This window comes from Trachemys scripta, chromosome 5 (genome assembly GCF_013100865.1).
Source record: "Trachemys scripta elegans isolate TJP31775 chromosome 5, CAS_Tse_1.0, whole genome shotgun sequence".
Classification (NCBI taxonomy): Eukaryota; Metazoa; Chordata; order Testudines; family Emydidae; genus Trachemys; species Trachemys scripta.
Genome location: NC_048302.1, coordinates 28,072,642 through 28,093,528, shown reverse-complemented (window position 1 = coordinate 28,093,528; position 20,887 = coordinate 28,072,642). Strand labels below are relative to the sequence as shown.

General features: G+C 42.5%; 1 protein-coding gene across 4 annotated transcripts in view; it reads right to left on the bottom strand.

The window, feature by feature from the left end:
• Positions 1-20,887, bottom strand: part of NFKB1 (nuclear factor kappa B subunit 1) — a 79,426-nt gene that overhangs the window by 40,539 nt on the left and 18,000 nt on the right. For 2 of the 4 annotated variants that reach the window (XM_034771877.1, XM_034771874.1), the window contains exons 2-5: positions 19,987-20,039; positions 17,224-17,308; positions 8,987-9,024; positions 5,521-5,619 (exon numbers count right to left, since the gene is read on the bottom strand). In XM_034771877.1, coding sequence (XP_034627768.1) covers positions 5,521-5,619; positions 8,987-9,024; positions 17,224-17,308; positions 19,987-20,031 — 267 coding nt within the window. In that variant the 5' untranslated portion in view covers positions 20,032-20,039. Of the gene's footprint in view, positions 1-5,520; positions 5,620-8,986; positions 9,025-11,036; positions 11,143-17,223; positions 17,309-19,986; positions 20,117-20,887 lie in introns of those variants that run through there. The other 2 variants (XM_034771875.1, XM_034771876.1) reach the window with 2 other exon arrangements.

Here is a 20,887-nt window from a genome sequence, read left to right as displayed (position 1 = left end):
ACAGCCTTAGCTGTTACTTAGAAGTAAAACATTTTTAGGCCACAGTGTAATAGTTTCAGTTGACAGTGTCCCTAAAATTTGGGTGCCTAAAACTGACTACATACTTTTGCACCTAAATATAAATGGCTTCCTGATTTGATTGAAGTCAATGGGAGCTGCAGGTCTTCAGCGCCTCTGAAAATCAGGCAACTTATTTAGGTGCCAAATTACAGAGTTAGGAGCTCAGCTTTAAAAAAAAACGGTTACCTACCTTTTTGTTGTTTTTCGAGACGTGTGGCTCATGTTCATTCTATTGGGTGTGTGTGTTCACGTGCACAGTTGTCGTAGATTTTTGCCTTAGCGGTACCCAAAGGATCGGCTGTAGTGCCCTCTTGAGTGCCACGCTCAAGCACTGGTCTATTAGGCGCTGCCGATCCTAGGCCCTCTCGGTTCCTTCTTGCCGGCAACTCCGACAGTGGGGTAGGAGGGCGGGTAATAGAATGGACATGAGCGACACATCTTGAAGAACAACAGTTACAAAAAGGTAGGTAACCGTTTTTTCTTCTTCGAGGGCTTGCTCATGTCGATTCCATTCTAGGTGACTCACAAGCAGTGTCTTTGGAAGTGGGCTCGAAGTCCACAGTTAAGCGGCTTGCTGTACTGCTCTGCATTATCCCTGACCTGCTGGGTAAGTGCGTAATGGGCCTTGAAGGTGTGGATGGCCAACCACGTGGCCGCCCTACAGATTTCCTGGATAGACACTCGGGCTTGGAAAGCTGCCAGAGAGGCTTGCGCCCTGGTTGAGTGGGTGATGACCATTGCCGGAGGGGGCACCTTTGCCTGATCATAGCAGCAGTGAATATAGGCAGTGATCCAGAAGAAATTCTTTGAGCGGACACTGGATGACTTTTCATCCTGTTGGCCACTGCGATGAACAATTATATCGACTTGCAAAATTATATCCTCTTTACGTGGCTTTGGAAAAAAGGCACGCAGGTAAATGTCCTGGCCCGTATGAAACTGTGAGACCACCTTGGGCAGGAAAGCTGGATGTGGCCGCACCTGGACCTTGTCTTTGCAGAAGACTGTTTAGGGTGGTTCTGAGGTAAGCGCCCTAATCTCAGAGACCCAGTGGGCGGATGTTATTGCAACTAGGGGGGTCCTGTGAGCCATGACAGCACAAGATTCAGGTCCCATGGTGGAATGGGGTCCCTGATGTGTAAGCAGAGGTGCTCAAGGAGGAACCTGGCAGTCATGTCCTTGGCGAAAACTGACCTACCTTCAAGTGGCAGATGGAAGGCCGAAAGAGTGGCCAAGTGGACCCTGATAGATGAAAGGGAGCTTGAGAGGCAGAAGGTAGTCTAGGATCAACTTGAGCTGAATGCCTTTATCCAAAGTCCAATAAGTGAACCGCTTCCATTTGACCAGGTAAGTTGCTCTGGTCCTCAAAACGCCTGCTTCTGGCTTTCTTTGCCTCTGGAAGAACCAAGCTGGGCAGAGGAACAGGAAGATGAAAGGTGATGCCATTTAAATCCTTTGTGTCTGTCCTTTCTGTAGGAGATGGACCGGGGGACACCCCAGAACCTTGACGGAGGCGGACAGAAAGGCTTTCTAGCCTGCTGAGGGATGTGAAGGCCCAAGGAATGGAGGGTGGCATGGGAGTCTTTAAGGCCGTGGAGCCGTGCGTCAGCTAGAGCATGGCTCCCTCAAATGGAAAGTTCTGAAGGGTAGTCTGCATCTTACTGGGACTGTAACCAAGAGCTGCGTCTCATGACCATCTCAGAGGTGAATACCCTGGTCACCGAATCCATAGCATCCCAGGCCATCTGGAGGGTGCCTCTCGCCACCACTTTGCCTTCATCCACCAAGGTGACAAACTCCTGGGCTCGGTCCTGTGAAGGCCCTCCTTGAACTTGTGATGGAGTCCCACAGGTTGAAGTTGTACCTGCCTAGCAGGACATCCAAACTTGCAGGCTGGCTGGCAAATACATTTTCTGGCCAAACAGATGCCTCTTGGCATCTTTATTTTTTGGCGTGACGCTCGCCTGTCCCTGCCTGTCCCTTTCATTGATGGCAGACACAACCAGGATCCCGCTGGAGGATGGGTATACAGGTACTCAACCCCCTTTGTGAGGACATAGTACTTATTTTCCGCCTTCTTGGAGGTAGGTGGAATGGAAGAGGGGATCTGCCACACAGACTAGGCAATTTTAAGGACTCCTGGGTTGACGGGCAAAGTGACCCGGGCCAGGGTGGAGGAGGGTATAACATTAAAGAGGTTGTTGGACTCCTCTGCTAACTCCTCAACCTCCAAGTTCAGGTTGGCAACCACTCTTTTGAGCAAGGCCTGGTGCTCCTTGAAGTCGTTGGGGGAGCTGCTCATTTGTGACGGGCCCGCCGCCGCTTTGTCCGGACACAAAGAAGATGACTGCATGGCAGGGGGAGGGGTGGCTTCCCCTTGCTCATCGGGGCCCGCTGTGTCACCCCCGCATCAGATTCGGCACTGTGCTGACTGGGTGCCAGCTGTGTCAGGGGCAGCTTGTCTGATGCGGCCTGGGAGGAATGGTGGGAGTACGGGACTGGCATAACAGGTACAGCCCATGGGTTCCAGTACTGCCACTGAGCAGGCCATTGCCCCTGCCTCCAGGCCGCTGCTCAGGAGCCGTGCTGCTCTTGCGGCTTGGTAGCATTTCACCTTTTATAGGTGAGGGGCTGAACTCCCCTTCAGGCTCAGACCATTGCCCTTCCAATGACCAGGGAGGAGCCGTAGATGCCTGAGTCTGCCCACTGACCCTCGTTGGTGACCGGTAAGGACAGGGTGAGGACCAACGCTGCCCGAAGAGCGGTACCAGGGAGCTGGAGACCAGTATCGTGACCGGAAATGATCCCACACTGAGGGGGATTGACGCCTGGGAGACTGCCTAGGCGACGGAGAGCTACGCAGTGGCGAACTCTGGTGGGATGCCTGACAGTACCATGGATACAGGGATCGGCGTCGTGACTCAGGTGTCCCGTGCCTTGCAGGCGGAGACCTTGGCATCAGGGACCTCTGTCTTCTAACCGGGGACCAAGGCTGCGGTGATGGGGACCAACATCTGCGGTCCAGGGAGTGGGGATGCTCTGCTGTTTTAGGGGGTGGTCCCATAACCGGCTTGCCCTGAGATGCTGGGTTACTCATTTCTATTTCTTATAGACTAAAAGTGCCAGATCCCTGGGTGCTAACTTATGTAAAAAAGTCAGTGAAGACGGCAACTTGGCTTTTAACTCAGTCAACAGTTCTAGTTAGGCACACAATGGACTTTCACTTGAGCCATTAACCAGAGTTAAAAACCAAGTCACTATGTCTTCATAGCTATTTTAACCTGAGTTAGCGAATGGGGGTTAGCTAACCAAAGTTAATTTTGCAGTGTAGACTTATACTAAGAGATATGCTCCAGCTCAGCGGGCAGTTTTGCACTTGATACAGATTTCACCCAGTTATTCCTGTAAATTCCTGTGGTCTATGTTATGCAGGAGGTCAGACTATGTCAACGTAATGCTCCTTCTTCTGGCCTTAAAATCTACAATTTTATGATTCTACAAATGGGCTTATTGCAGGGGTTTCCCTATCTCTTGGCAATTTCCGGCTGCCAGAATGTCTTGTAGAGGCTATTGCTAGTCAGCATAGATTATTGCAGCTGGACCAGTGCTGAGCTGGCCAAGGCTCCTGCAGATGCTTTAAGACAGCTGTGCACATCAGAAGTGATTCACATCTACTGCAGCAGCACACCCAAGGTCCTGGCACTCCCTCTTTATTTTTTATAGACTATTGTTCCTGAATATTCAATTGGGTTCCTCGAGATCAGCTCAGTTGTGAAGAGGAAAGGAGCCTCTGACAAAACGCAAGGGAGGCTGATGGGAAAAGGAGTGAAACACGTCTCTCTTTACTGGCACAACTTGAATGAAAAACAGGCACTAACAGGCAGTGGCCAGGAGGAACTTCGTTCCTTTGCCAACCTCTCCCACAAGGTTTTGCCGCGTGGTGACTTGTACCAGGAATAATAATAAAAAAAAAAAACGCAGATGGGATCCATGGGAAAGACTGAATTACTTGACATTTTGTCTTTTAGTTTGTTTTCTGACTAAATCCTTTCCACACATTGCTTCCCATTGCATATTCTACTATCCGAGCTCCAATATTACTATGTACTCCACCAGTTTAAATCTTATCAATTATCAAGATATATTGGATCAGCCTTGAAAGATCCCACTATTGGGATAACTAATTTTATATTTAAACCTGCAAATGAAACCTTGTTCATTGTCTCATCACCATCATCATGTGAAAGGGAGAGTGAGTAGATTCCTTGCCAGAGCTGGTAACTTTTCAGAAGAGCTTTGCAAGGCTACATTAAATCTATGATTTCTAATTTACCAGACTAACATCCGAGGTTATAACAGCCAGAGCTGATTACATTGAGTGATGCTCGTTTCCACTCATGGTGGAGATATAGTTGTTCCAAACCCTAGTCTCTCCCAAGATTCACAGAAGAACAGAGCACATGCACCTGAATGGATGGTGAGCACGGTCCAGCACAGAAGCTCACCTTTAGCACACTAAGGAGTAGGAAGGGGGAAAGAACTCATGAATTAAAAGCTATTAATTCTCGCTTTTAATGGGGAAATCTCTAATGGAACAATTCAGAAAATACACACTGCCATATTGATAGAGACTTTTGTGAGTGGTATTGCTATGGGTAATTTACGAACCACTGCATTAGATATTACCTCATAAAGAGCAAATTAATTCTTTCTTCAATAAACTCAATGGCTCTTAATTCATGAGCTCAGAAAGCTCAAAATAAAATATAGTATACTCTTCCCCTGCAATGCAAGGAGAACGTGATTGCTGAGGGAGCCTTAAGCTTGGAGGTTTCCTAACTGTAGTTCTGTTATAATCTCAACCGTAACATTGCATTTGCATAGGTATTTTTCTTTGGTTGATGGTTTTTAATAATAAAGACAAAGCTGCTTAGGAAATACTGCATTGTAAGCCTGATCCAACTCCTGTTAAAGTCAGTCTGTCTTTGGACTGAGCGTAACGTTAGGCAGCCATTTTTTAAAAACCTGGGCCCAGGAGCACTAGCTGCATTATGTGCTTTCAACCACTACCACAACAATGAGCACAAGCAAACATCTGGAAAGACTACCTACCTCTTCTTTTAAGGGGGGAAAAAGTAGTTCCAGAAGCCCTGTGCTAATTTCCACTCTTAAAAACTTAGCAGTTCAAATGCACAAGCTTGGAGTGGGAAGGACCAGAGACATTCAGCAGATTCTTTTTAATTCACAGGATGGATTTTCACTTGCCAAAAACAAAAAAACAGCTAGTGCCTTATTTATGTGCATTACAGTCTCTCAGTTTAAAAACTGGCATTGAAATACACAGCTCATCTCAATAACTTCAAATAGATTTATGGTGATGTACAAACCAATCCTATGTAAGGATTTTTTGTATGGCACTCACAGTCATATTGTTAAATAATTATTAATTTATGAACTTACTTTGACCTGAGGGTATGATTTTTTGTTCTTTTCACTAGAAGCACCCGGAAGTCCACCATGTGATGGCCCTTCACACACATATCTGAAACGAAACCCCCTCTGTGGAGATTAAAAAAAAAAATAAAGAAACTTTGAAAATCATCATTTTAAAACAACTATCCATTGACAAATTGAAATGTTATGGCTGCTAATTCCCGAAACATTCTCTGGATACTTCTACATGGGTGGCAAACAGTTTTATTATCATTCACACACATAGCAGCAATTGGAATCTCTTCTCCCAATGCTAATGTGATTATACTAAATGGACTTAGGTGCAGAGATCTCTTTGCATCCCAGAAACCAGTCAGAAGGTGGATGAAGGATTTAGAATAGTGAAGACACTCTTGAAGACATCATGGTAGCAGTCAGGAGATGGGGAGAGGTAAAACAGGAGCCCCAACAGTGCAGGGAAGGTGAAGGGGGCAGGGAAAGAAATCACTCTTTTCCCTTTCACAGAATAGCAGCCATGAAACCAACAAGACTGTCAATTTCACATTTCATGTCAGGAACATCATATTTTGGTATTTCTAAAACAAGTTTTCCAGGGATCTTCAGTTCGTCAAGAAATTTGTTTCATATAGGAACAAAAGCAAATTCAAAAATACAGAAATTTCGCGTGAACTGAAATCCATGAGATTTGGTGTGCTGTATTTATGAACACTTTTCCTTTATTTTCCCCATTATTTATTTCTGTATATGGGGGGAAAGGAGTAGGAAGTGTCCAGGTTAAGAAAGCTGCACAAAATAATTCACTTTTATGATTAGATTACTTTTACACTGGACATAAAACATGAGCAGACACTGACAATTTTTGCAAAGGAACTCTGCCAGCATACAGTGAGTGCCACCGGGAAGTCAGCCTTTACCAACAATAACTATACCATCATATCTTAGATAACACAATTTATCTGCGATTCTAAGGTTAAGAATATACCATGGGTCAGATCCTCAAAATGTATAAATCAGCATAACCCCCGTGAAGTAAATAAACATATAAAATTTCAAAGGATTTATTCTATCAAAGAGAAATTTAAACAAGATGGTTCTAAGTAATTGCTATAGTCATTGACATACCAGGGATGGAAAAAAACTACTGAAAATGAAAGCCACCTGGGAGGGGGGATTTGGGAGAGAGTAGTATTTAATAGGATCCACTACAAAGAAATGTTAATACACCTTTAACTGTAATATTACAAATGGCACTACCTCTCTTATACTTTCAGTCAGGAAGGTTTCCCCTCTTAGGCCCCAATCCTGTGATTGACAGAGCTCTTTTGAGTTCAGTGTGATTCTAGGAAGTGCAGCAGTCTGCCAAGTAGCGTCAACTATACGGTTGTAGCCTTAATCAGACATTTGCCTGGCAGAATCAGGCTGCAGACATCTGACACCAGGTTCCTCTGAATGTAAGTGTTTGTCAGCCCACAGTTATTCACAATGCTCACACAATTGCTCTTAAAATGAGTAATCAACCTCAAAGCCTCCGCAATATCTATCCTGCTAAAGTCTTTGCTGTTTAAATACTTGTGCCTTATACAGTGTTTGACTTTCACTCACATACCCACAGAACAGACTGATAATCATGAAACACAAAAGTTAAAATTCACTTCAACGCATTAAGGCAGAGCAATTGGGCTTTCTGCTGGTGAAGCGCCCAAGTGGGGGTTGGGGTTGTGGCAGCCGGGGCTGAAATTCATTCCTGAACCTAGGGCTAGGACTGCAGAACAGCCACACCGAAGCCACTGCAAACTGCCAAGGCCGCTGGATCCATGTAATTGCCTGTATAACCTTCCCTACCTGGCGTTGTCCTGTCCCCATGACTGACCTATGTGGGGCCAGTGATGAGACTGCCTGCACAGTGCTCTGTCCATGGCTCACCCCGCACAGTCGCACTACAAACCTTAAATTGTCTGGTGCGCCTTGGGGCCTCCCTACAATGGGAGCCATGGGTGGGGTGGCCATTTTACAGCCATTGCACACTGTAGACCCAATCATGTATTTAAGGCACAGCCTGGCGTTTGGGATGATTCAGAACCACATGAGAAGCAGAATTGCTCCCAGAGCTCCAGGTGCATGGAGCATGCACATTTCACTGAGTGCAGCGTGCATCCCCCTGGTGTGCCAGGCCAGCCCAGTGCAAAGCTAGGGGTGGGGTCAGGGACCCACCTCCCCTCAACTTCCTTTGGGCTGATGTAGGTCTCTAGATGTGTATGGAGTGAGCAGTCACTGCAGTCCTGAGTGCACAGATTGTATTGTGACAGGCCTTTATACGGGGTATGCCTGTGGTGGGACAATCTTTGGTCACTTCCATCTCCCTATGCACCCACACAAGAGCATCACAATCTGGCCTTGTATGTGACTGTGTGAGGGGTAGGAAAAGGGCCTCAGTATTGTATTGGCCAAGGGAGGAATCACTGCATGTAGGATTATGTGCAAACGCCTTAGAAGGGCTGAAGCCACAATTCCAACAGAAATGCTGGAGTATCAGACACAGTGAACACTGCACCTTTGCCCTGGGTGGGAAGGTGGTTTCCATCCCCAGCAACTCCCATACACTTTACCTGCATGAAGCCCAAGTAGCGCAGTGAGATGAAAATCATACTGACAGAGGAGTGAAAAGTAGTGTTGTTCTGTGCTTGTGTAACCCACACACCTCCTGGGTGTGGTTTCTGTCCCCTCTAGTGGCACCGAGACCACTTAGAGTTAATGAGTCTACTATAGCCTTAGCTAAAAGCCATGTGGCTTCTAGCTCATGCAGTAGAGGCTCATGCACTGAGGTCCCAGGTTTGATCCCACCTGCTGACGACCAGGGTCTGTTGGTGTTACACTTGTACAAAAATTGCATCCCAAAATTACCTTAATTTATTCTTGGGGTATTCAGCGTTACCAAGTGTGTGGCAAAAGGAATCTCACAGGACTACACAAATAATGAGTTAAAATTTCCTGCAAGGGTTTTGGAAAGAGTGCGGAAAAGGGCCATTATATTTGTTATTTTTATTTTTCATTTTAGCAAGAAATATTAAAAAAAAACTAAAAATTGTCCAGAAATATTTCATCGACTCATATTTGTTTCAAACATCGGGATATTTTCCTATCATAATCTATTTTAAGGCTCATTCCTAGATGGAAATGTTTTCTACCTTTAGTAAAATACATTTAATATAACCCTCAGATTTTTTTTGCCCTGTGACACTTCCAGACAGATGACTAGAGATAAGAACCGAACAAAACAGGAAACAACCTTGCTATAAAAGTGTAAAAAACAAAACAGAACCCAGCTAATAATGCACCACACTTCTTATTGGTTCAAAATGCTTTACAATGAGATAGATTATTCAGTATCCCTCCATCTTGGATTACAGCGGTACTCAGACAATATGCTGCCACAACTACCCAAAATATTTTCAAAATGCAGTATTCCTCTTACCTGTTTAGGCTGTTCTATGATTTGAAGGTATGGTCCATCTGGTAATAAAAAAATAGAAAAATAATAATGCACCTCTGATTTACATCAGCATCACATATAAGAAGTCAGAGGGCTAAAGTAGATGTTCTAAAAAGACGGGGTAAAATTTTCAAATATGCCTAAGAACCTAAGTTTTATTTTGAAAAGTGACTTGGGCACTTGGGAGCTGACATCCTATTGACTTTCAATGAGACTGAGGCTTTGTCAATGAGACTTTCGTCGTCAAAACTTTTGTCACTCGGGTGTGAAAAAATACCCCTCTGAATGACAAAAGTTTTAACGATGAAAAGCACCGGTGTGGACAGTGCTTTGTTGGCAGGAACTGCACTCCCATGGACAAAGCTACCGCCCCTTGTTGGAGGTGGTTTTATTTTGTCACCGGGAGAGCTCTCTCCCAGGGATAAAGAGCAGCTACACAGCACACCTTACAATGGTGCGGCTGTATGCGCTGTTGTTAGGTGTGCAGTGTAGACATAGCCTTAAGCTTTAAAGGGTGGGATTCACAAAGGGAGCTAAGGCTGAGACCTGCAATGTTTTAGCATCCTGCCAGCAAGTGGAATTCACAATCCTGAGCTAGGCACCCAGGCTCCATACACAATGCCTCGGGGAGAGCTAGGTGCCTAAAAAGAGCTTCACAGAAGCCAGGAAGCTGAGCAGGAAGCTGCTTAAGCAGGCTAGTAGGAAATGCCAAAGAGAGGTGGGTGGCCAAAGCCCTGCCCCCTGAAGGAGCTAAAGATCCCAACTCCGGGCCAAAGGATGGCACCTCCCTGGACTTGGTATTAACAGCTGTGAACCCTTTCCTGGAGTTAGGCATCTATTCTAGGTCAAATATTTTTCAAGAAAAACGGAGGTGGCTGCTTGTAAACTTTAGCCTACAGGTTAGAGCACTCAGTAGGGATGTGGGAGACCCCAGTTCAATTCCCCCCTCTGCCCAATGTGGAGCAGAGATTTAAAACCTGGTCACTCACCCACAAAGTGAGTGCCCTACCACTAGGCTATGGGGCATCCTATGGTGGGGCTTTCTCAGTCTCTCCTGTTGAAGCCATTCCGCTTGGTAGGAAATAATTAAATATTCATTGCACCACAGAAAATGAGAGGGTGACTAACAGGGCGGTAGGAGATGCAAGTTCCAGTCTCTGCTCTAATGACTATTTTAGTATTTCATGCTTTATCACCTCCTCCTATGGCTGTGTTTTGTGCACCCCGAGCCTGATCCTGTGCTCTAAAGCAGCATCTGAGCATGTCCACCAGAACAGGTCCCGCGGGCAAGATAGGCTGGGGAATGCCTAGTTTATGGAGTGTTAGTTAGGTGCCAAGCTGCTCAGTGGTGTCAGGTGGCTATGCACTTGCCCACTGCCAGAAATGTAAGCACCGTGGGGACTTTACCAGTGGAAGCATAGGTGCCTAAGGACTTTGAGCACCTAGAGGGTTAGATGCAGTTGAGCCAGATTTTTGAGGATCTAAATTTTGAACTTAAGTTTAATAAAGTGGAATTAGGTCCTTAAGTCCCCCTCATGAATCCCGTCCTAAGTGCCTAACTCACTCCTGAAAATGGGACTTAGATTCCTAAGTCCTGTATACACTTTCAAAAATTTTACTCATGAGCCAATTTCTGACACCAGGTATATGGGTCTGCTCGACTAATAATGTCAGACTCCAACTGACTTAAGTGGTCCATCATCAGATGCAATGGGTTAAATCCACCCCTGAGCACTGGGCCAGTACAAGGTCTATGCACCACTTAAATCCTACTTAAGCCAAGCCCTGTTTGGAGGACCTAAGTGATGCAAAGGCTCATGCTGGTCTTCTGAAGAGAGGTCAATTTGACCCTAATAAGCCTGATCCAAAGCTCAATGAAATCAACGGGAATCTTTCCATTGACTTCAATGGCCTTGGAGCAGGCCCTATGTGAGAAATTCTCATTGAAGTCATTCATTGCATGGCATCTGAGCACAGAATTCGGTCTAATCAGGGCTTAAATTAGAGGGAGGTACATAGAGCTAAGGCGTACCCCTGCTTGCCATCTCGTTCAGATTCTCAGCTGTGAAAAGAGAAAGTTCATCTCCTGCCCTTATGGCTGTGAAGATCATTTTAATAATGTGAACCAAGTTTTACTGATGCAGGGATGCCTTCATGAGTTTCAGAGGGCCTGAAAAAAACATTTCTGAGAGATATAAACTACCCCGTCATCTTAACGAGGTGTTAACTCTTATGACCAATGATAACTTTTAAATGTTAATAATGTTAACAATCAGCTGTTTATCAAAGTCTGTAATAAAAGAGAATAATTTTAGGAAGATCTGCACAATCTACTATGAGTTGAATATCATTTTGGTGCCACAAGTGGTTACCACCACTTTTTTTTTTTTCAACACCCAAGAGAAAGACAAGTCCAAAAAGTCTAACAGAGCCCGCCAGGACACCAGAACCCCACCAAAACGAGTCAAACCACAGTAATCTAGCAGAGCCTATGGGTATTTCCATACACCACTGAGGAGATAACAAGATCCAGGACCTCATCAGAGCATGCATGACCATATTCTGAACAACTGCACAATTCACCACAAGTGGCATCTTGTTTTGACATCTCCAGTGGGGGCAGTTTAGAAGAGTACCATTAATCTTTTTGCAACCTGATGTTCACTGACTGGTTAAAATACTATAGGATTCATTTATCTGTAGTAGTGTGATTGTGTTATGTCTTACCCAGGCACTGAGACCATTCAATTTTAGTAAAATAGCTTTTTATTTCTTAAATAAAGATATCACACAATCTTCTAAAAAAAAAAAGGGAATCTTGGTAAATACTCTAACTGGCAGATATATAAGGAGCCCTCATTGCTTATCTGTCAAAATCAGTTGACTCAGCAATTGCCTTCATGCCAAAGATATATTACAAAGGTTAGCAATGACAATCTTGAATCTAAAGCTCCTTTTACATGCAACTAACTATAAAACAAACTAATATGTAAGTTGGCCAAAGTAATAAATATGGAAATTGGGTTTATATTCTTCCTATGCAATTAAACGTTTTGCTGGCATTCTAGAACACAACTGAACATTTTGTTTACTAAAAGTTTTAATAGATAAAGAGTGATATACCATTTTGCTTATTCTCTTTGTCTGTAACAGTGGGTTCCTTTTGAACTATGTTCTAATAGTAGTAGACAAAAATACTAAGGCAGAACATGACTTTGGACGCCTCACATATTAATCCTGAGAGAAAGCAAAAAGAAAAAGCTATCGGAAATGTTGCAAGGTTGGCATAATGGCTTGTTATAGCCTAGTCAGATTACATGAATCATAGCTTTATTTAAACAAAATAGGCCTGGAGTTGCACCTTCTTACCACCAGTAAAAATTAGATTGTTGAACATGATTGACTGAAAAAAAAAACAACAACCCTGCAGAAATAAGTCATTCTGATGTAGTACTGTTATGTGTATTTAGAAATGTTATTTAAAAATAAAGAGCAAGCACGTTAATTGACTTTCAAACATTAATACCCTAGTCATTTTATTTTGAATGTTAGAAAGGATTATATTATACAGGTTCTTAAACCACGCTCATCATTATATTGTCTGAACTCCTTCTAGAAATGCATCAAACAATGTGGCTAACATTTGTCCTGTGTGGGTCATTCTTTCTCTCAAATCTCCCCCGGGGAGAGAATGTGTGCAGTGGAGTGTTTTGTTTAGGGAAGAGTTTTTGAGTTGTGATTATTTTAATATGTAGAAACTGTTTTGAGAATATAGGCACATTGAAGAGGTGTGCTGGAGCAGAAGGTGTCTTCAGTTCATGAGAGATTTTTTTTTTGACAAGTTGGTACCAGCTATCAAGAAAGCTCTGTCTCCTGCACATTTCATTCTAACAAACGAATAATTTATAAATGTTAATCAGGCACAAAAAAGCACAGCAGCAAATCAACCACTAAATATGTCAACTTTTGATTGCGCTCCTACATTTTCAAAATGCATAACCTAAAGTTAGTGTATTTTGCCCAGAATTCTATGCTGTTTGGATGAAATTCACCCCTGTGTAGCGAATGTACCACTTAAGTGGTGCTTTAGCCCTCTGCAAAGGGATAAATTTCACTCCCACAGAAGGCCAAGTTCTAACATCACAATTCCTTATGATTTGCCTGACACTCCCGCTGCAAACAGGAAGGCTTTGTATTTGAAATTAACATCCACCTAACATGGATACATTTTGGGGCAGGGCGGCAACATTTTGATTTTGAACCTACTTATCTACCTAACTTCTTTTTCCTTCCTCTCACCTCACTCAGTTCAGACTAACTTCTGTCCCGCTACCTGCCCTCCTGCCTGAGTCATAGGCCTACTTCCCTCATCGCCTTCAACTGCTGTGTTTCTTCACTCTCCTTCCTTCCTCTCACACTTGAGTCACAGACCTCATGCTTCTTGCCACCTCTCACTGCTACACACGGCTTCTTTTTCTCTCAGAGCCTGCTCCTGCACACACTTTCTGGAGGAGTACCAATCTTCAGGATAGGGCCACTTCCTTAATCCCTCCCACCACAGAAATGCCAAGCAGAATGGGGTTTGTGAGATTGGAAGGTTTCACCCAGGCACTACCCAGGCAAGGCTGGCAGAGTTGCAGGACTAATGGATTTTCCGAGCCAACAGCCTGGCTAGGTAGTTCCTGAAACAATTAATTTTAGACCCTGAGATAGCCCTGACTTCTGGATGGTGACCAGGCTGCTGTATTGGACCCAACCTTTGGATCCCATGTGCTGCTAAGTTCCTTGGGTCTGGGCAGTGACTGATTACAGTCTCTAGTTCTGGGTCACTCATGTGCACTCCCAGGTGAGCACCACCTGTCTGACACCCCATTGGCAGTGGGACCCCACCAACCAGATGCCTACACCCTGGAATCAGTGCCTCAGCCCTCTAGATGGCCCCTGTAGCTTATAAATGTTCTTCCCAGAGGTCTAACCTTGTGGGCACTCTGGTTTATAGTTTCTCTCTTCAGGGACCACATGACAGTTAAAGCCAAGGAACTTCTTAAACACACACACACACACACTTTACTCATAATGAGCACAAGAGGTATAGATCTAGATGAGACAACAAAACCTCTATGCAATCCCTCTCCCCCTCAGAGTCATCCTCACTCCTGAGATTCTTTTGGGGTTTGGCTATTCTGCTGGGAGAAGGCACGCTTGTCCTGCCCCTCTCCTCCAGCGTGTCTTCTCTTTCTGGTGGTGATATGAGTTCCTTGCTTAGAGAGCATGTCTCTTTTTACAGTCAGTCTGTCACCCCTTTCTCCTTCTGTCCTTCTGTGGATTTTCCATTCTCCAGCACACACATACACACCCCATGGCTGCGGGGCATAGAGAAGGGTTCAGTGAGCAAGAGTCATTAGTAAGATAATAGTCCTTGGCAGCTGCCGGGTGCGGCTATTCAATTGTTAATGGCCCCGCTTCAGATCTGCAGGCATGGTCTTTTGCCATACAATGGAAGTTTTAATCCGCACTGAAGATGACAGTCTTAAATAGAGGTCATAAAATCACATCTTTTCCTAAGCTTACGCAGACATATTCCCCAAACTGTTACACCGCTGCACACATTTTTTTCTATATGTTGTGGGAAAGCTTGCGAATGGTTGTGCAGCGAGGAGGAGGCAGTAGGGAACCAGCCAAAATTGCAGCCCCTGCACTCTGGGTGTAACTTGCCAAAAAGGGGGGGCAAGGAGTGAACAGAGCTACAGCTCTGCCCCTCCACTCCACACTAGACTGGGGTGGCTTGCCACACTGGGTGAGTAAATTCTTCTTCTTACAGGGGTGTCGTAGATTGACCCCCTAAACAGCAAGGATTTGCCGGAGACACTGTCTCCAAGGCAGAATGCATCCCAGTGCTCCCCATGGAGCAGTGCAGTGTATTATTCATACAGTCAGAATGAAGCTGGAGGGACAGCAGTACATCACTGTATTATATTTACAAACATACGCACGCCTACTTGTCAGAAAGTCCCTAAACTCCCTAGTTGTTTATTACTTGTTTAAATGACACTCAAATGGCACTATAACCCACAGTTATACATTAAACCTGCTCCTTGTCAAATCAGTAACTCAGCCATTGTCCATGGTTGACTGAAAGATTTAAGTGCTGGGGCTGCGTCAATGGCAGATATTAGCCAACTAGGTTCTCCAACTTCTTCATTCGGCAGACCACTTTGTGAGAGATAAGTTCTCTCTTGGACACCTCCCACCTCAATTTCTCCCTACGGCTGTCAAAGTGCTTCATTTTGGAGAATACCAGGGAAGCTCCTCAGGCCTCTTTGAGCTCCTCAGGCCTCTTTGAAGCTCCTCAGGCCTCTTTCTTAACGGACACACACACAAACAAAAATAGGGTGTGATTTCCAAAAGCACTCTGTGTTGGCTTAACTCTGCTCTGACTGAAGTAAATTGTAAAAACCCCACAGATTTCAATCAGAGTTGAATTAAACCAAGAATAAGCACTTTTGAAAATCCCAAGACAAAACTGCAAGTAATCTCCTCTGAGTATAGAAGAGTATTAGTTCCTGTTTTCAATGGTTAAAATACAATCCCCATCTCACAATACCATATTAAAATGTGGCTAAACGGCAGACTCATAGCAGTGACAACACCACAATTCAAAGAACAGTAGGAAATTAATGTGCCATGATTTGTTATGGTGACATTACTCAAGAAGTTGAGTGACGATTATCAGGTAAACTAAAAAGCTACATGTGGTGAGAAGCATATCACTGCAGAAGGACCCAGAGGTATGTGCAACACTGATCATGTCAGAGTTAGAACCTGCTACTTAAAACTGTTTCAAACTAGTAAGCAGATGTCTCTCTCAGAGACTTGGGGACGTTGGGGGAAAAAACTAGGGGTATGTTCTGTAGCAAGCCTCTAGGCTTTGCAATTGAATCCTAGTGGCCAATTCCATTCTGTGTTAATAAAAAAATGTTGCGATACCAACTGATTGAGTTTAAATGGGATTTACACAGCCCTCTGCACAAGGATTTTACTTTTATGCCCTTTACTGCTGTCATATTTGCAAATGCATCCAACAAACTGCACTTTTGATTTCTGTGATACAAAGCAACTTGTGATGCCAAAAGTACCAGATATGTCCTGACTGAATGTGGAGTTAAATGGATCATCAACAGAATATGACGACAGCGTGTAAGCTGCAGTGAAGAATCAGCAGCAAAGACATTAACAATAGGTCAGAGAAAAATTCTAACAACATTACTGATAAATAAGGATTCAGAGTTCTTTTCTTTTCCAAATCTGTTAATCCAATAGACTAGACGGGGAGGCTCAGGATTCCTACTTTCAAATTAAAAGTAATATTGACAAACGACATTTGAAAAAACCTCCAAGGACAAATTACCAGATAATATTAATCAATATGTTTATTCTTCTCCTGATCTCTGCCAAGAGATTTCAACACTCCTAAATCAGTCCCACACTGGGGATAATTGATCCACATACTGACTCAAAATATTCATTATTTTTTTTGCAGAGGTTGCAGGGGGGAAAGTGCCAGAATTTAGCTCTGCATTTTCAACATTGTGTCAACATTCAGGAAACTGTTAGGTGCTTTTAATATCAACCTGACACTTTACAGGAAATACAGAAGTCACTGAGAAGGAAAACAGATTCAAATGATACAGGAAGCTGAATATATTCTAGGTTTCATTAGTGAGAAACATATCCCCTTAAAAACAACTACAACAAATGAAACACAGCACAAGATAGCATGCAAAAAATGTATCTGTTACACGAGGCAGGCAATACAACAACTGGAGGCATCTAAAAATGGTATTGTCCCTTTAAAAATTCAACACATCATTTATTGATGTTTGATCAATCAGAACATTTAACTGGCTAAAACATTCAGTTTCTATATTTAGGCACAAAAGTATCCTTGGTAGTAGAACAGTCACAGATTCTTCTTGCAGGTGAAGTGAGGTTGGGGGATTCTTAAATGTGTTTTAAAATCTGACATTTTAACAACAATATGAGGAAGTAAGGATAAAAACTTCAAGGTGTTTTATAATAGAACATAATAAATATAAACAGACCATCCTCTTTGAAAGACCTCTCTTTCTCTCTCTCTCTCTCTCTCTCTCACACACACACACAATTAGAAGAAACACTAGGAAGATAAATCACCAGGACCAAATAGCAGTGGCTCTTACCTGTTCGTAGTGGTAACTCTGAGGTAATGAAACCTGTATTATTAAATAGTGCATTCACTCCCATGAACTGTTCCATTGCAAACATCTGTATTGAAACAGAGTTAATGATTATTAATATGCAAAAATACTTTTACACATACAGTATCCTTCAACGAAGGATTTCAAAGCACTTTGCAAATATTAATTAGGATTCCCAATATACCTCTGAGATAGGTACGCATTCTTATTCCTGTATCACAGGTGGGATAAATCAAAGCTCAGAGAGTTTAAAGACTTGTCCACACTAACACTCCTTGATGCATCTTTTTAATGGTGCAACTCCACTAGTGCTAGCTCCTGTGGACCTGGTAGTGTAGACAGGACTCAGCATTTTGACCAGTGTAACCTGTAGGTCTGTAGCAAGCATGGAAAGGGTTGCTGAGCCGTGCAAAGTGCTAGTGTGCATGCACCACAGGCCAAATATTCAAAAGCGCTTGGAAGTTGAACTTTTTTGAAAATCTGGCCCCAATAGTGGCCACTAAGCACTTGAACATCTAGCCCCAGGTGACTTGCCCAAGGTCATACTCAGAGTCATTGACTGAGCTAAAAAGTTCCAACTCCCAATCCCCTTATCTAACCATCATCTAGCCACCATCTTTGTTTAAAACATATTCACAAGGGACACACCATGTTAAAATGACAGTACCAAACGAGCAGCTTCCGTGGGCTCAACTTAAAAAGTTCTCGTTGAATTCCAAAAAATATATAGTTAAGAACAGACTTTTTGATCTACTGTAAGTAGTACCACAACTAAATTCAACGCTTTTCAAATTGGAGGATAAGCACAAAACAAAAAAGTCTCTGTGAAATAAAAATGAGTAAACATAACCTTTTTATAAACCTAGAAATTTGCTTCAGAAGGTATTTAATATGACAGAAGAGAGAATCTTCCTGGACTGGATGATGTGGTACTTGTTATTGGTCTAGCAATTAACATACAAGCAGCAAGTCTTTTCATCACAATTAATCCACTAGTTTGGAACAAATTGTTGGGTTGACTCTGCCAGTACAGGACCACAGGGACAACTCACTGGTGGTGAATACACAACTCTCCTGTTAAAAGTCTAGTGACTGCATCACAGCTCCAGTCTGTTCCCTCTGTACTCATAGGGGCAGCTTGCTGTGCAAGCTCTGCTCTTAGCTCTAAGGATAGGGTTTGGGAATTTTCAACAGTCCTTCCCTGCTTTTCTTCTCTCCTTCCTCTCTCTCTCCTCTTCCCCTCAGCAGTGTCCCGACCCATTGACCTCAGCAGGGGAAAACACTGGAGTCAACTGCATTGTAATCGCAAGTCAGTGACTGTTTCCTCATCCTTCTCAGCTGTGGTCAACAAAGACTAGGGAGGGCCCTTCCCATGATAAGTAGGTGAAGGCTTTCACTGTCTTCTTAAAGGAAGGTGACTTCCCATCAGTGAAGACAAGGGACTTCAGTCAGACTGGTTTCTCCAGGGGTGCATTTATGTACACAAATGAGCTCCCTGATTTTAGAATTAAACTCAATAGGTTTCATGAACTATGAGATCTCTTCTCCCCTTTCTATATGTACGTATATCCCTCACTGCCACTCATGATGGGTTATATGAGTATTTCAATGGGAAAATAGAGCTGAATAGTGAAACCCTGGCCCACTGAACTCATTGGGAGTTTTGCTGTTGACTTTAATGGGGCCAGGATTTTACATTTCTTTTTTTATGTACGCTAAGAAAAGTTAGTCCTATTCTCAGTGTTACCAACCCTAGTGATTCTATTGCGAGTTTCACATTATTTGGTGTTATTCTTATTCTCTGGAGTCACATGAATAGGTGAGAATCTGAGCTTTTATTTTAAAAAAGTATGTTTCTAGATCTCATGGCTAGGGAGAAAAGCTTAAAAATGTAACCCCAGACCCATGCACCCTGATAGTTCCAAAACCAGAAGGCAAATAAAAAACATCAAATGTAATTTTTTAATCTCATTATTTTAAAATCAATCTCATGCTTTTTGAAAGTCTGGGACTGGCAATACTGTATTCTTGCCCTGGGCAAAGCCAGATCCAAATGTCAAATGTAATCCATTTAGCATGTATTTACATACATTAAGCCTTAGGAGATTAACATATTTTTTAATTGGAGCCTCTGAATCAAGCACAGTTCTCATCACTTGAATTAATTATAAGCAAAGTGACCTAAAGTAATTTTGGATCAGTGAAGAGTTTGGGAATTCTGGAGTCCCACCAAAATGGTTGTGAATGAAGGAACACTGCGGTCAATTTCAAATCAACAAACCTCTGATAAAATAATATATAAAAATGCTCCTTTGTGTAATTAACTTCAGTCATGGCAATCGCTGAATTAATTTCAGTGTAAGTTTGGATCGGGCAGCTAGGAAATAAAAACAAATGTACGAAATTCTTTTAAAGCCACATTTACACTGTTCAGGCAATGTCAAAGGGTAGGCCATACAGTGGGAGAAATTTACATTTTACTGATATGGGCTTCTTATTGATACAGGTTTATTCTGATATTTTTCTCTTTGATGTTGTCAGACTATAGAAAGTTTAGACACTATGGGAATGGGCACATGACAAATAGCTAAAATAGCCAGACAGAATAAACTCATATGCTTTTGACACATTGAGAGCATATAAACTGTGTGTTAATAGAACAGGAGTACTTTTGGCACCTTAGAGACTAACAAATTTATTAGAGCATAAGCTTTCGTGGACTACAGCCCACTTCTTAATACTTACTTGATGATCAGATACTCCCATGATATAGGCATCTTCTTCTGCCATTTTGAGAGCTGAAATGATGAAAGCACGAAGAGGATGATTGTTCACTGACCGCCGTATTTTTTTCAGTATGCAATAATAATAATACCTGTATCAAAATAACATGAGTCTGCTTTCAAATGAAAAGTCACATGCATTCATTGTTAAAGCTCTGACAACCCATCTCTGAATTATCCAACTGTAATAGCAACATCATCCACTGCTCAGATACCCTTAAAATTGCTCAGCACCTCCAAAGGGTAGGACTCAGAACAAAGACTGGGGTTTCCTGCTTTCAACTCTCATTGAATTGAAAATCCCAACAAAGTATTAGAGTCAACATTCATCTCCCTTTGTAATGCCATTAAAACCAGGATTAAATTTGTTTCTCTATTTTTACCAGGGTGAATAAAAATCTTTTTTTTAAATTTAAAATGAATTTTTTTTTAAAATCAGATTTTTTGATTGAGTTATTTAAATGATAAGTTTTTCTTTTTAAAAATAAACCTGTTTAAAATGAAATCAGAATTTAATATAAAATATGTTAAGACCCAAATTTATTATACTCTCTTAAAATATTTAAATGAAAAATAAATATGCTTTTTTGTGTCTTTAATTAAATTCCAGTTATCATCCTAATGCAACTTGATGCAAATCATGAGCAAAAAGTTAATTATTTAGTAAATTAGCAATATCATTTGCCATTTTCCAACATATAAAAATGTACAATTAATAAGAATCTGAAAATATTAAGCTATGTAATTGCTTAAATAAATGTATGCAGATATCATGCATCCTCCTACGTAGCAAAAAGATTAATGTAAAGGTTCTATTTAGTTGTAAATAAATAGGTTTTAATGGTTATATCAACAAATGAGAA